Below are 17,080 nucleotides of genomic sequence, written 5' to 3' on the forward strand. Positions count from 1 at the left end.
TTGAGTTTTTATGCTAAAGAACCAAGCAAGTCTTGAGACACTCCTTTCCAGAACTCATACATATGTTATAACATTATCGCCTACAGCCAAAGCAGAAGCTTCATAAAGAAGCCAAGTTTATCAGAGTACTTAAAAAGAGAAAAGTGAATAGAGGCTTCCTATATAATTCCGGTGACATATCTTGAGAAACTGGCTACACTTAAAACAAAAAATTCAATGAGATGCTCTCAAAATTGTAAGACGCTTATGACAATTATCTTAAAGTTTTGCCTGAATCGATTTTTTCAAAATCCCTTTCTAAGACAATTAATGATAGATATTTAAATAACTCGGTGGTGCCAGCACCCTGTCATGCAAAAGACACAGTGTAGATATCTATCAAAACCCGATGCAGTGATTTACAGATCATCAGACCTCGATACCTGATGGGGAGAGCACAGCTTCTTGTCGCCGCTCAGCGGGTTCCCATCCAGGGAGAACAGGAAACTTCTTCGCTTGACGCTGTCTTCTGATTCTGACTTGGGAAACCTGTCTCCTTCCGGTCTGTGGTTTCCCTCCAAGTGCTCCCTCTGTCTCCTCTTCTTCCTCCGATTCCTCCACTCCTTGGCACTCTTGGAGCTCAACTTGGAAGCCTCTGAAGAACTCTCCAGAAGTTCTCCTAACCCTCCTATCCCACTGAAGTCTCTGGACGCTGCCGAGGCAGCTGCCACCGCCTGTTGAGAATCAAGGCAAGAAGCTTAGAGTACACCCAGGAGCAGGAATGCAGGCCCGAGTGCTGCCACCTATGATCAACAGAGAGAGAATCCTGTATTCTGGTTTACTTAACAATAACCTTTACCTTTTTAAAGGGCATAACACAATGTGCATTAAAGCAAGAACAGCCCAGCGAAGCATCTGCTTTGGACTGGCCTTTAATATTACTAAATTCTCTGGAGGTTAGTTCAAGAGACGTTTGCTGACCTGAAAGAACTTGTCTACATTAGCAGCACCTGCTTCCTCCGAGGTAGATCCTCTTTGACCGATGTCCCTCTTGTATCACGGACTATTCCTCCTCCCTGTGACCGTGAATGAGCTCATGGCCCTGCTTCATTTCTTTGGTTTCCTTTGAGTTTTGTGACATTTAAAACTTAGGGTGTGGTGGCATACATTTGGGAGGCAGTGGAAGGAGGACAGGGAATTTGAAGCCAGCCTGGGCTACATGGGCCTCATCCCAAACCCAACCCAACCCAAACCTTCAGTCTGTGTGGTTCTTTTACCTTACATGGAAGGGCCATCACAGACCGGCTAGTTCCTTTTCATCTTTGGCTTGGGTAATACCTAGTCCTATGTTTTAATTTGAGACAGTGCAGCATATCACTTTCGGCTGTAAAATTTTAAATGTTTACAAATTTCNTGTTATAAGTGATAAGCATATCAATAAGCAATTCACTATTTTTCTTCTTTAAGAGTATGAGAACATCTCACTTATTTTCTTTGTGTATCTCCATATCATGCATTCTTACAAGTTTTGAATTTCTGGATTTATCAATGAAACAAAGCCAGATCTGTAGTTTAAAAAACATGGCAAAGTTTTGCATTTTTTATTGTAGGAATAATAATTTTAGGCTGGAAATGATTCAACCAACCATGACGTAGCAAGGATATGAAACAACATAACATGTATCGAGCCAAGTGCCCATTAAGTATGTTCCTGTTTTTACACAGAAGCTCAGAGCAGAAAAAGTTAAATTAGGAAAATATTGGTCACATTTTTTACATGTGCCGTTAGCAAGTATAAATAATTCTAATGTATCTACCAGTTTTTCCTATCTTCCTCTTGGAAGTCACATGGGCATTTCACTCTTTCCTTCACAGTGGCTGGTGTGCCACCTGACCTAGAAAGCCCTCAGCAAATGTTCTCTGAGCAGAGATTTAAATGGCATCTTACAATCAACTGTCTGACAGTAGTGTAGAGTGGGGGACAACTTAGCCTTGGTTTTCAAGATCTCATGGACGGCTGTGTGAGATCGGTGTGTGTAGGGACACTTATGTTTCAGAAAGGGATACAGGTAAAACCCATTTAACAAATTTTGTCATCACTGTGTGCTTTGTCCCTTCCTGAGAAGAAGCAAGCCCACTTTAGTAATTTTTTTCAACTTTATGTCCACTAAAATAAAAAGCATTAAACTGAAACACACCGTGTCGCAGCTTTTCTGGGATCAGCAAGATTTCAGTAGGCTGTTGGATACTGAGTCCTGTCCTGAATTTAGATATTTGTTTATATTAAGCACTGGACCCATGAAGGGTCCCTGATTTAAGCATTGATATGAGGCAAGGCCTTCATGTAGTAACTGAAACTTTTCCATAGCATTTAGCTGTTTATAACATGGTATGATAGTAAGGTAGTAAATATTTCTTTGGATTCTTGGTTTTCCATCATGTGTTAAATTATGCAGATGGATGAGGAATAGTGAAGATGCTGCAAAATATAACCAAGTCTGTGCAACAAAGCAAGTCAATACAGCACTTGTCGGTAGCAAGTCACAGCACAGAGGGTGCTAGGCATATGAGGTACATAATATATATTGCTGAATGAATGAATGCACACATATCTTTGCTCTATCCAAATAAAGTCCTAGCTTTCCTGTCCTCCTTATAGAGACACATACACAGAACTGTCAGAGTTGATCATTTCCCTGGAAATGTAGGAAATAGCGCTATTACCCTCTGGCCACGGTCCTGAAATTATCATTCACTGAAATCACTTCTGGAGTTTGTTTTGCATATGACACAATTTCCCTGCCTAGTCTCAATAACAGTTTAAACAATTCAAAGCCAAAACAGATTTTTTTTTTTAAGGCAACAAAAGCAACCTTCGACACAACACATTTTCCATGTCACTCATCAGCTCAAATCTGTCACTGGTTCGACTCCCAGAGCTTGGCCAACTCCCTCAAAGGCAGATGTTTCCTGTCGTCGCTCATGTCCCTGTACCTGTTGATGCCGCCAACTTCCTGCTTGCCCAGATTAATAGTCAGTTACTCACAACATCCTAAACTCCTCTTATAATCAATAACAAGTTAGTGCTAATGTTGGAGTAGGTGACATTTTCTTAGGTCAATTCTTTATGACTCATACTGTAAAATTTATACTATAAGTCCTTAAAAACATAATCACATGACTAATTCTTCATTTTAAACATGGAATCAAGTTAAAAACCCATTCAAAGTCATAAGACTTGCTTCAAGTCTACCATCTTGTAGTAGATCTACTAAATATCATGATTTCAAATTGCATCTTATAGCTCTCTCTAATATTTTCCCAGTAGATCTAATGAGCCTGGAATAGGCTAAACTGGGTAATATTGAAGTTTATAGGTCACTAATTAAATACAGGGTATAATTATAGGGATTGAGGATAGAGTACTTTGGGCGAGTGTTAGCTTTTTCATTTTTTTTAAATGTGCATTTGATTTTGTGAATCCACTGAGCTGTGTACATTTCTTTTCTACAAAACAAGTAAGCCTACAGGACACTTAACAAACATTAAATACAGATGAAAGCAATGCTGTGTTTCATGCGGTCATTGGCTAGAGGGTCGTTCTAAAGGGTTCCAGATAGTGGAAAGACCTGGGCTTCATTGAGGTACACACAACCTCACAGTGCATCAAGTAGCTTTCGTGTCTCTCCCCATCATTCACCAATCATTATTAATCATGCTATCAATAAAACACTAAAATGGACTTAGTACTCTGATTTCCAGTGCCCCCTTCCTTAAATTGTGTTTTAAGTGACGGAAAGCTAACATTATATCAAAAGCTAACATTATATCATGTTGACTTGGCCACTACAATCCAAAACCTGATAATTTAGTGGAGAATGGCACATTTTAGATGATTTAAACATCAGGTAGACAACCAGGTCCTTTAAATTCTTATTATTGATAGTAGTCTAAACCTAGCTTAGGGTTTCATTTCTCAAGTTTAAAAGACTGTACATTTTAATTTTATGTCATATTTTACCACAAAGTGGCTGTATCTCATGGGAAACTCTTTAAACTGTGTTATCAATGTAGCACCTACAAGTAACTCAAAATTGTTGAAAAATTAAATTTTGGTTCTATTATTGCAATTATACACTGTAATTCAAATGATAATGAAAGGGTCTGTCTATTCATCTGAAATAGACAAGTAAAGAAACAAACTATAAGAAGCTGGCAGGTGAAACGTTTTACATGGCTTCTACTTCTGATCCAGTTGCAATAGCAGGAGCTAGATTTGCCCTGTCCTGAGATAATAAATAAAATGAAAAGGTAGGTAAAAATGATGGTTCTAAAGACCCTAAAGCTCTCGTCAAGATGTTCAAAAAAACTGGGAAATGATAAAGTACCAAAGCTCCACAGTACTGAAAATCATAAAACCTTGGACTTTTAGATGGAAGTGCAGTGGAAGGCTATCTCTGTATACTTCCTGGGTGGTGGTGGTGGGGAGAGAGCTAAGAATACAGGCTAACTGAGGTGGCTATGGTTCACAGAACAGACACCTAAGGAAAAGGCTAAAGAAGAAAGAACTGTGTAGTTCTTCTGAGCTCCTCCTTGAGTACTGAGACTACTCAGCTCTCTCTCTCTCTCTCTCTCTCTCTCTCTCTCTCTCTCTCTGAGTGAGTGGGGGGGGGTAGGGGTGTGTTCCTGAGGTAAATATTAGAGAGAAGGCATCCTCCACTCATACTAAGCTACATATCAAGTACTGACCACTTGGATTGATAAGAATTTTATTTTATTTAGGAAGGGTTGTCATGCAGTTGTAGGTGACTAATCATCTTTATGTTAAATTCCACTCTGGTCCTATCTGCCAAATCTTCAAATGTTAGAAGATGTGAAACGTCAAATTGCTAATTCATGTTGGAGCTGTCTCATCACAAAGACCAAGGATTTTTTACATGAATACAAAAATACCTGGCAATTCCCAAGTGAACTTTCTAGAATTCAATTTAGTATTTTCAGAACTTTAAAAAGGAAAATAAACCCATGAAACACATGATAAACACACAAAAATAATTATCAAAGCATACCAAAAGCAGAAACAGACAAGAGACAAAGACATTAAAGACATTCAATAACTGCACTATACATACTACTCAGGGACAGCCACAATGTCTGATACGAAAAAGTACACAAGATAAAACTAACAGCAAATTAGGCAATATAGACAAAGATGGTCAACTGGAAGATATTGAGCTAGAAACTATCTAATCTGAAGGAGAGAAGCTTATTTTAAAACTCATTTGGAACTACAAAGAATCAAAATATCTTTGAAAAGATATCAGTATAACACAGTCATCTCTAAAACTTACTATAAACATACAACAGTTCAGAGAGTACAGTGCTGGTGTAAGAGACACTATAATGAATACATCAGCTAGCCAGATGAGAGTATACAACCAGATTCACATATGGGCACTGGCTTTTGACAAAATGCCAAGTCAATTTAGCAGAGAAATGATATTGTATTCCCAATATGGTTTTGAAGTAATAACCTTCCTATGTAACAGAATATATACAACTAACATTTTACACACACACACATTCACTTAGAATGTGAGTTGAGCACAAGGTAATGCAGAACGTTGTATAACTTTGGGATCCAATATAGGGGCAAATTTGAGGCTCTCATTAAAAAAAAGTTTAGATGTCATAACAAAAGCATTAAATCTAAAGGTAAAAAGCCAAAGAAATGTAATAAACTCTGCTTAATGAAAATAAAACCATTTACTTTAAACCTATTTTCAGATTAATAGACAACCGGCACCAGCAAAGCATGCGTATGTCAAAGTCTTGTGCCAATAGTGCATAATGATGGTGTCAGACTCAGTAAGAAAAGAAACAACCTTAAAAATTAAAACAAAGTCAACCCAAAGAAAAGGAAGAAGATGAAGTGTCGGAAGGTTCCAGCACACACTTCAGAAAAGAAAGGCCCAGAAGCAAAAGAAAAACACAGAAAGTTGTTCTGCTTCGTTAGTTGTGAGAAAAAGTACAAATTATAACTGTAAAGAAATACTTGTAATCAAGGCCCATGAAATGACTAACTTTGGCTAACCCTATCAGCGATGGGAGGGATGAAGGGAGAAATGGCCACAATAACAGACATTGGTCAGGCTCCTGTATGTCTCCCTACAGCCTTCTTCTTGCAGTAACTAGAGTGCACCCCCACACGTTTTAATCCAATCTTGTGTTCCCACTTCTTTAAAGTATGAATGTCTCAGTCACTATATCTCCAGCCTAAATAAACTTCAGCACTGAAAAACAAAACATTGTTACTTAATATCAGAATCCTTTCTGGTACCTTAGTTTAAACAACAATATAGAATATACAAACTCCAAGGACGCCTTAGAAAAAGCAGCCATTCATAGAGGTTTCTTGAAAACTTTAGAGATAAAGTAACGACAGGACACCTCTTCAAAGGTGGCTATTGAAATGGTACATTAGTAGTTGGAAATCTTAATTGTGTTTCTTAAATCCCACCCTCAGTTTCTATGAGGAATGTTTCATAGTAAGCTGCATCCTTGATGAACACCACCCTTGTAGCTAATTATGATGTCTAAAAAGTTTGACTCCAATTTTATGAACAATTTTGAGTAGATTGGAGTCTTCTAATGTCAATAGCTACATACAACACAAAACAGTAGTGCCCGCTCAGTTACAACAGGCAACGATCCCTAGCAAGAAACTAAAAGAGTAATAAAGAGGCAACTGTCACTCAGTAAGTACCTGAGCCTCCTCTTGCTGCTTCTTAAGTTGCTCCAACATCTGCTGAAACTCTGCCTCTTTCTGCTCAGCCTCTTCCAGTGTGGCCTGATTCTGTTCCTCATAGGCCATGGCCACCACAGCCAGGATCAAGTTCACCAAATAAAACGAGCCCAAGAAAATTACCAGGACGAAAAAGATCATGTAGGTTTTCCCAGCTGCACGTAATGTCTAGTGTAGAAAAGCGATAATTTCGTTAATGTTTTACTATAGTATTCCCGCGATAAAAATCAGGCTGCAATAGCTAGAAATGAGGAAGTTGATGCTTTTTAATAGCCAACTCTTTTGACCAAATAGTTTTTATTTAATAGTAAAAAATGAACAAATACATACACACAAACATAGCAATCAGTTTATGACTGCCATGTCATTTGACATAAATATATTTCAAAATAGTACTTGTTTAATCTACATTAAAGTATCGTTATTACGGTTCCAAAAGCAGGACAACACTATCAACGCCATGCTTCCCCAGTCTATAGATTTCATTAAATGTCCTTTATATAAGAAATTCTCCATACATGCATTTGTATAATGTATGTTTGTGTACATATGTGAATATATATACTTCATATAAGAAACTCCCCATATGATTTTTCTGTATCTATTTTTAAATATCTGTACTTCCAGAAGGAAACCCATAGGTAAAAGTTCTTTTGTCTATAAAACTTACTATATTGTGTGTATATGTGAGTTTGTGTGTGATTGATATAAGGGTGAGCGAGAGGCAATAGGAGAGGGGAGAGGAGAGGAGAGAAAAAGGGGAGGGAAGGGGAGAAGAGGAGAATGTGGAGGACTCTAGGGCTATTCCCTTTAATATTGTGACCTCCTTAGTTAGTGCCCTTGAGTGTTATAAAGTAGTACTTATCATTTTGTATGAGTTCATCAACACAAATCCCACTTGTGCAAATGTAGTCCCTACCAACTGGTAAAGATTCTCCCAGTAGTCTTGAGTCATGAGTCGAAACAGCGATAAGAAGGCCCAGCTAAATGTGTCAAAGCTCGTGTAACCGTAGTTGGGGTTTCGTCCAGCCTTCACACAGATGTACCCTTCTGGACATTGTCTGGGGAAGTAAGAAGCAATGATGGGGTTCAGAACAGAAAGTGCAGCTATTTCTACCAATTACCCTTTATTTATGGGAATTGTCGAAAGCCAGAGTCATCATCTGTGACGGACGAGGCTTTCATTTCCAGAACACTTTAGCTGATTGCTCACAGGTGAAATATGTTTGAGACATCAGCCAAAGGGGGAAAAAAAAGAGAACAAGAGAGTCAAATTTATGGCCATTTAGAAGAGCAAGGGGGAATCAGCCAGACATTCCCACTCTGATGTCATCCTTATTCACTTTTTACAAAGTGCTAAGAATCAATCATTTTAAATTAAGAAGGAGAAACCATCAAAAGGTGAAAAATAAGTCAGTGAGATCACCTGTTATGCCGTTCTGTACAGTTGTCTAAAATCACCTCACATTTCAGGACATGTGATCTTACGGGAAATGATGAGAATGGTATATCCTGCATCACAATGCTCTGGTTTGGGTACCAATACACCACGGTTAAGTAAGGTCTTTGCTGATGCACTGAATTTTTCCTTAACACCCTTCTGTCCCAAATAGGTTTCTCCACTCTTAAGTTTACATTTTCCTCCCTTTCTAGATTCTACTCTTTGGAATAGAGTGAGAATGTGCCATAAATATTTAACAGCTTAGAAGTGGTAATCTCTTTAAAGGGATGGTATGTGCAAAAATATACCTGGGACTTTATTGTATGGGATATTTGTCTGTAGTCTAAGTTTTCATGGGTATTTATTTTATAATTGGAATGATATCTTATTTCTTGTATCTTTGACCTCTGGGAACTGTTGGAATTGGCACTTGTAATGGACAACCTCCCTGGTTTCTTTTCACCCACTAGCACATTTTAATCTCTCATTCATTTCAAACTAATCTCTTTGCATTTCCTGAGGCAAGTACTAGACTCAAGCACTCATCCAGTAGCTCTAGTTCTTATGAAGAATAATATCAGAAACCAAAGTCTTAGTGGCAGCCGGCATTTATTGCTAGTAAACCCTTAGTACTTATTGGCCCTTCCCTCGGCCGATGGAACAAGAAGTTATGTGTGTGCATTTTAACTTGTAATGTGCACACACATAAGCACATAAAGATGTCTACATGTAGCCATTTATGTTTATAGTGTGCTGCACTTGAAGAACCTATTTTACCTCGAACTCTAACCATCAGCACAAGGATCATTTTAGACCTTTCCTGTTGCTTGTTTGTAACTTTTCACTCTGACAGTGAGCAGACTGGCTCCCACCTTCTTTCACCATTTTCTCGGCTGTTCAACAACTGTGTATACGTACAGGGGCATCAAGATTGGTCATTCACAATACTGTGGGAAACACTTCATTGCTAGGCACCTGCTCTTTTCTCCTACTCTCACAGGCTTTGCTCACCTCTTAAAGTAGTTAGGAAATTTTACACCACTGCTCTCTTCACCTCACATGTTAGAGGTTGTTTTATGTATTAATGCTATCTTTAAGTTCTTTTTGCTATATACATTTTTTAAATGTCATGTGGGATTGCCAAACCTACCAAAAGCTTGATCAATTACTTTTTAGCTGTGTTCCATGACTTGACAATAGCTTTATGTATTTATGATTACAGAATCATATAGAGGACTTTTCCCACCTGACATACACTGCGCTTCACTGAGTTTGATCCCCATCATCAGTCCCTTTAAACCCTGATTTTTGGTTCATCTCTTGTTGTTTCGTCCTTTTCAGATATCACATGGTTAGAATCTTGTAGTGCGTAGCTTTTTCAGGTTGAATTTCTTTTTTTTCTCACATATGAACATGAGTTTCAGGTTCATTTATCATTTAACAATGTTTCGTTATATGTGCATACACAGGTTTTGTGTTTATTTGCAGATGCAAAGACATCTCATCTGTTTCCAATTTGGGCTGATTTATGTATACAGCTGAGGACAATGGTAGCATGCAGATTTCTGGGTACAATGTGTTTTCTAATTAGCTGGCTCTCTATCTGGCAGTGTGGTGGTGTGACTATGTTTATTCTCTAAGAATTTTCAAAACTCTTTTTCCAGTGATCATCTATGGTTCAGAGACTACATTTCCTAGAGAGACAGTCATTCTTTATTATTTACATAGATGGCATTTCTCCCACCTCTTTTACATTATTATTATTATTTATCATTATCATCATCATCATCTACTATTTACTATTTCCTTCTTACCCTGCATCGGAGCCATTTCCACAAAGTAAAGGATCTTTTTGTCCATCCAAAACATAAAAGTGACCTGTTAATATAGAAAATAACCAATTTGATTCCATAATAATACTATTTACTTTAACAACACAGCGGAGTTTGGGGTGAGATGACTCATTGGATAATGGTGCTTGCTTTTGACCTTGATGACCTAGATTTGAACTCCAGGATGCACACGGTAGGGGAGATGGTACTCCCACAAGCCCTCTGACCTTTTCATGTGTGCAGTTGTGCATGGGTGCATTCACTACCACCACCAATAAATTTTTATAGAATTCATCCGTGTTTCATTATTTCAGTCATTTCCCAATGGTTTGTCAATAAAGTCTATCTAGAAAGTGGCTTCAAATACAGTCTGAATTGTTTATAGTTAAAAACTCTCTCAGCAACACTAAGGCTAACGCATACAGTGGCAACGAGTCTTACTGTCATCTGCGATATACTCCTTCCAGTTGAATGTGCTCATTGTTACATTAACAAACGTCCCATTTGAGTCCATTGTGCCGTTGAAGTAGGAAGTAGTGTTGATTTCAAAAGCAGAATCGCTTGGAGGCCACTGCAAGCATTTATTCCTCAGGTTGCCCATGAAGAGCTGCAGCCCGATGAGAGCAAAGACGCTGAGACAGAACACAGTGAGTATCATGACGTCAGACAGCTTCTTCACTGACTGGATCAGGGCCCCCACGATGGTCTTTAAACCTTTGAAGAGAGAACTATATGTCAGCTTAGGAGTGTGATATATGACAAGAGTTCATAATAGGTGCACACATTCCACATCCTCCATGAATGGTAGCTTGGCTACATAGACATAAAAGCTTTATGTACAGTCTCATGACTTGCAAACAGATGGAAGGCTGACCACTTCTATATGAACACCATGCTGCTGCAGGTTCTGAACCAATGTTCACAAATCTTTAGGAAGATCTGTCTGTGTGCTATCAAGGGTAACCCCAAACATGTAAAATACTTTTTTCTTTCAGTTTTGTGTGTTTCATGAAGCTGTTTCTCTCAGCCCATTCTTTCTGCCAGCCTGCAAGTAGCAGTGAGTTAAAAGGTGAAAAGAATTTTAAGGCCCTGAAGATCTCAGGCCACGCACATGCTGAGCCATAGCCTTTCCTCTTTTACAAACAGTGATCTATTTTTGAAATAGATCTGGAGCAAATGGTAAAATACAAGGCAGTCAGTCAGGGCATGACATCAAAGCTTTTTTAGAATGCAGGAGAGAAGACATACATCTTAAATGCAGGAGTGGGAGTACAGAAACACTCATCAATGATATATGGGCATCTCATGCAACTTTCTGTTAAACTCAGAGGCTGGCTTTATGAAGAAAGTTGAAATGATCAACGCTTTAAAGGAACTGATCCAACAGTGAAACACTGTCTGGTATCTTTGAATATGATAGACTTGAACAAAAAGCCACATGGCTGATGGTGGGGTTGCAATTCCAATATTATTATGGTTTGATTAAAGTCAGCCTCGGTGTTTAACCTGGCTCTCACCTGGAATGACTGATATTGTTTTCAATGCTCGGAGAACTCTGAACGTTCTCAGCGCTGAGACATTGCCCAGGTCCACAAACTCTGTCACATATCTGTAATAGGGAGTTCACACACAAACACAATAACACACAAGAAAAGTTGGAGATATAAGGGCCTACCACCTTACACCGTTTTCTTCTTACCTGGAATTACAGAAATAGTTTTCAGAGCTCGCAAGACTCTGAAAGTTCGAAGAGCTGAAACATTGCCTAGGCTTACAAATTCTGTTACATACCTGTAGGATTAAATCAGAGTTACTGATAGTTTTGGCAAAGTTCATTTTAAGTGACTAATGCTGGATTGGCATCAAAAGCCCCTTGAGATACACAAACAAATTGATTTAAAGCTCAGGATGCCAAAGGCTGAAAGTTGCCTTTAAGGGAAAAAATAGAGCTGTATTTCAATGTAATTTTCATTTACGTGGTGATTGTTTGCAAAATGTATCATGGCACCTTAGTTTCTATTAAATTGTAGTTAATAAGTAACTTGATTTTGATGAAGAAAAAGATGGTGGAATATAAAGTAACTCCATTTATTGCTCAAAGACTAAGGGACAATAAAATAATTCCATATGTTGCTGATTTGCTAGACATATCTATCTTTTAATAGTCTAATTCATATTATCATACTGTGTATGGCATAGAGTTGACCTGATTAACAAGAAAGCTCTGTATTCAAAACATGTCTTAAATCGATTTATACAGTAAATTTTTTCATTCCTTTGAATTTTCCAGACTTTAAAAAAAATTTTTTTACTCACGCCATCACGATGACACTGAAATCCAGCCAGTTCCATGGGTCACGAAGGAATGTGAAATCTTCTAAGCAAAATCCTCTGGCCAAGATCTTTATAAGTGACTCAAAGGTATAGATCCCAGTGAATGTGTACCTAGGAAAAGTACCCAAGCCAAGTTAGCAACTAGAGACAAGAGGTTAAAGAGCTGATTTTGTGAGCATGGCAAACGCTAGCTCTTTTTGTTGTTGTTGTTTTGGTTTTTGGTTTTTGTGGGGGTTTTTTAGCTTTACACAATGCAGTAAATTTTGTAAATATTTGTACTTACCTAAGAGTCTTTAATTATTCTTATTAGTGTGAGTGAAGTATTAAACAAGAGAAAATAATACATTTGTCATACATGTGTTCTTCAAAACTGTTGTAAAACTGCTTACATTTTAGAACAATAGATTCTTGGAGGAGTTGGGGAGAGTGGATGTGACCAAAATACACTCTGTGAAATTCTCAAAGAATTAATAAAGATGTACCTAAAAAGAAGAATAGTTTCCCATATTTTGTGCCCATAAGGGCAGAGTTCTCACTGCTAGTAGCCAATAAAAAAGAATTAGCCAAGTTTTAACTTTCAGTAACCACATAGTTGGTGTCTTCTTTGAGAGGCCACATAGTGTGCGTTTACTTACTTGTATTTAATTATTCCTATTCAGGTTTTCAAAGGCTAAGCTCATTTAAGACTATTATAGTGGATTGGGAACCAATTTTATTTCTTATTCTTAAGAGTCAGGCACAGAATTATAAAAGTGCCTCCTATCTGTCTCTGTGTCTCCTTCACATATATGTTTATGATCATAGAAAACATATCAGTTTTTAAGGGTTTCAGGTCCATATTTGCCTGAAATCCTCATATCACAGATACACTAAATTCTTCAATTTAATTTTGTATTTAAATTTGGTTGAAATCCAACTTTAGCCTTTAAGGGGGCAAAGAGCTTTTGAGTTTGTGGTCTATCATTGTGTGTTCTAGCCCATTTCTCTGAGTGATGACAACTTATTTCTGTTCCTCCCAGAAATAGTGGAGAGTACTTGTTTTTAAACACTACACCCTTTAAAAGCACAATTTGAGTTTATTTTTCAGTGTATGCATCTAAGCCATAGAAACATTTGATTGTCTCATGGCAACTCATTGTGTTTTATAGTCTATCATTGCTTTGTATGTGTGAAGTGTTAGGATCAGTGTGTGTGAAATGCTTTCGTGTGCGACGTTCCCTTATAAGGAGGAAAGAAGAAGTAGTTACAGAAATCAGTGTATTTAGTTAGTTTCTCAAGCATATTCTCTCTGCATCCCCTACCCTCACCCAGCTCCATAGGTTACAGGGGCAGAAAGTACAACTAATACTTAGGAAGTAGCTGAGCGTTAAGAAGAGAAGCATTTTACCACGTGAGGCTTGCGTGTGCTATTGTATTTCAGTTTGGATGTCTGTGAACTATGTGAAGTGACCTGTTTTCATCTTAGAGCTGAGTTATCCTACAGTCTTCTCTTTTCCTTAGATTCCATGGTGATTTGTTGGTTTGGCTTCTCTTGTTAAATTTTATTTATTTATTTGCAGTGACAACCATGATGGTGCTTGTCTCCTACCACAGTGTAAAAAAACCTACCAAATGTTGCTGTTTGAAAAGTTGTACAGTTATTTTACTGTAATGGCTAGTTGTGTGTCAACTTGACACCGGCTGGGGTTATCACAGAGAAAGGAGCTTCAGTTGGGGAAATGCCTCCACGAGATCCAGCTACAAGGCATTTTCTCAATTAGTGATCAAGCAGGGAGGTCCCCTTGTGGGTGGTGCCATCTCTGGGCTGGTAGTCTTGGTTCTATAAGGGAACAGGCTGAGCAAGCCAGGGGAAGCAAGCCAGTAAGAAACACCGCTCCATGGCCTCTGCATCATCTCCTGCTTCCTGACCTGCTTGAGTTCCAGTCCTGACTTTCTTTGGTGATANCAGCAGTGTGGAAGTGTAAGCTGAATAAACCCTTTCCTCCCCAACTTGCTTCTTGGTCATGATGTTTGTGCAGGAATAGAAACTCTGACTAAGACACTTACTGAAATGTGCAAGCTAAAAACTCTTTAACACTCAAACTGTTTTAATAGTGTGTGTAATATCTCAAAGACACCACTTTTCCCTTAAAAAAAAAAAGACATTCAGGACTAAACATTTGGCTGGTCTCTCAAGGGACCCAGACTGCATTCTGTACTCCAGTCCAAGGTATTTAACACCCTCTTTTAGTCTCTTTGAGCACTACATGTTGTATAGACATATATGTAGGCAAAACATTCACACACACACTAAAATAAAATAAAAAGATTCATATTCAAATATCCCATTTACTTAGCTTTTCATATTATATTATTAAAATTAAATGAAATTTATAGGTGCCCAAATGCCTCATTTAGTCTTATTGAAAAAGTTCATAAAGAGCCAACCTTTATAGGTGTTTCAATTTTGTTAACTGTAAGTCATGAATGGCACCTGGTATTTGAGCTGAAAGAGCTGCCTCAATCTAAGAACAGGATTCACTATGACAATAACATCTAGTAGAAAGTATTTTCAAATATTCTAAGTGATGTTTTGCTAAAATATAAATTGTTGGCAAAGGGTGGCTTACAGTGGGACAGAAAATTTTTATGGCAATCTCTGAAAGTGCTGAAAATAACAATTGATGTTGTTTGCTTTCATGCCATTCTCAGAACTACAGAATAAAGACAGAAGTCTTTAGCGTGACTTAAAAAAAAAAAAAAAAAGGAAGCCACAAGTCAGACCGTTACCACAAACAGATTGCCAGAGAATCTGAGGGTGTGTGTGTGTGTGTGTATGTGTGTGTGTGTGTGTGTGTGTGTGTTTCATTCCAAGAACATATTCCTACTTACTCTACATTCTTCGTCCAGTCAGGAGGATTGCTCAATGTCATAAATACACAGTTGGTCAAAATAGTGCACATGATAAGCATGCTGAATAAAGTAGGTTGTAGTTAAGGAATAAATGTCAATTCATTTTAGACACCTAAGAAATATCCAACACAAAAGATTCAGAAGCACAATTTAACTGTGAAATTAATCTTACGTGGCTGGGTTCAGACCATGGTTAATAAGAAAATTCAAAGCCTTCCTTAAGGCCCAGTATTCTCTCTAAAAGATTAGGAACTGCTTAGGAATTCTCTTGTAAACAGATACAGAAAGCAGCCTCACAGTGATGTAACCCATTTCTTTATAGTTTATAGCACTTTATGGAGGGGATGTTTTGTGCTAACAAGGTAGTATCATTAGCTGTTCTGTTAGGGATATTGTTTTTGATGTTTCTGCACAGATTTCACTGCACAGACGTTCATGTGACAAATACTTTTATTTTAAAATATAAACACCTTCTAATATCAAGCCTGAGAATGAGAGAGTTCATATGGATTTCAAAGGATTATTTCCTGTTTCCTGTATCCACAAGATAATGTATTTTACTTTATATAAGCCTGTGAGGTTGCCTGTAGAAAATGTCCACTACTGAACACCATTTTAAAGGTATTTTGTCATTACTCCAGGGTCTACTGCAATCTATGCTTATTCTTCCCATAACATGAATATTTTACTATTATAGTTTGCACCTGTATATGCCATACTGGGAACAAAACTTGTCCCCTTGAACATGCTGAGCTAGTTTTGTACCACTGAGTCACATCACGGACCCATAGAGAATTTTAAGGTTGTTGACTTTTTGATATATTATTATCCAAGTACAGAGACACATAGATGTTTTGTGAATGTTTCCAGAAGGAAGAAAAGAAAAGAAGGAAGAGAACAAGAAAGAAATGGAGGACATGGGGGAAGGTGGGAGAGGAGGAGGAAGAAAAAGGGGAGTAAATTTGCTGGGGATGGATAGCCAATTAAGGTATGAGTGTCAGAGTATTTGGTAGTACATATAGTGACACCAACTATATATACCATATAGCATAACACACTATAATAACTGTAGTAGGCTAGACTTCTTCAGCAATAATAAATGATTTCATTGAGGATAAGAAATGGAAAGAGGATTTGCTCTTATTTCTGCTATTATAGTATGGTTAGTTCATTGACAAACTTGCTAACATGTTTCATATTTGCTTTTAGAACTAATAATTTTATGGTAAACGCTGTATACTTCATAATCAGCAGAAGGCCAATGGAAATCAATAGCTTAAACTAACAGTGTTACCATTTGCTGTAAAGACATTTTATAAATATAAAAAGCATGAGAAGGGCATTTCATTGAAAACCAACTGTTAGAAACGGCACTTTCGCATGAAAAGGATATGAGTGTACCAAAATCTTAATAGCAATTTTCCTAACAGGGTTTAGTGGAGTTAAAATATACAAGGCGGAGGTGGCGCTGAATCGAAAAATTGCCTTCCCTTTATTCAACACTACAAAAGTCTGAAAAAGAAAACACGAGAGAGAGAGATTACCAAATTAGACATGCAGGCTTATTTGAAGCATTTATAACACACATCAAGAACTTTTACCTGACTTTTTTTGTACAAATGTGTTCATTTAGGCCAGTTGAAACATAACCAATATCTTGTTTACTAGACACAGACTAAGTGTTTCTCCCCTACACATACAGACACACAAAGGCCCACTGGGCTGCTACCTTATCTATCTCTGAGCCTCCAAACGTGCTGATACATACAAACTGATAGTCTTGCACATTTTCAAAAA

At 37.7% G+C, this 17,080-nt stretch overlaps 1 protein-coding gene across 6 annotated transcripts in view; it reads right to left on the bottom strand.

The window, feature by feature from the left end:
• Nucleotides 1–17,080, bottom strand: part of Scn3a (sodium voltage-gated channel alpha subunit 3) — a 109,421-nt gene that overhangs the window by 55,853 nt on the left and 36,488 nt on the right. For 4 of the 6 annotated variants that reach the window (XM_029474076.1, XM_021156002.2, XM_029474077.1 and 1 more), the window contains exons 3-11: nt 16,677–16,795; nt 15,263–15,352; nt 12,374–12,502; nt 11,575–11,666; nt 10,499–10,771; nt 10,040–10,103; nt 7,704–7,845; nt 6,746–6,952; nt 423–713 (exon numbers count right to left, since the gene is read on the bottom strand). In XM_029474076.1, the coding sequence (XP_029329936.1) occupies nt 423–713; nt 6,746–6,952; nt 7,704–7,845; nt 10,040–10,103; nt 10,499–10,771; nt 11,575–11,666; nt 12,374–12,502; nt 15,263–15,352; nt 16,677–16,795 (1,407 nt within the window). Of the gene's footprint in view, nt 1–422; nt 714–6,745; nt 6,953–7,703; nt 7,846–10,039; nt 10,104–10,498; nt 10,772–11,574; nt 11,667–11,756; nt 11,849–12,373; nt 12,503–15,262; nt 15,353–16,676; nt 16,796–17,080 lie in introns of all 6 variants that reach the window. The other 2 variants (XM_021156003.2, XM_021155989.2) reach the window with 1 other exon arrangement.

Source organism: Mus caroli, chromosome 2, assembly GCF_900094665.2.
Source record: "Mus caroli chromosome 2, CAROLI_EIJ_v1.1, whole genome shotgun sequence".
Taxonomy (NCBI): domain Eukaryota; kingdom Metazoa; phylum Chordata; class Mammalia; order Rodentia; family Muridae; genus Mus; species Mus caroli.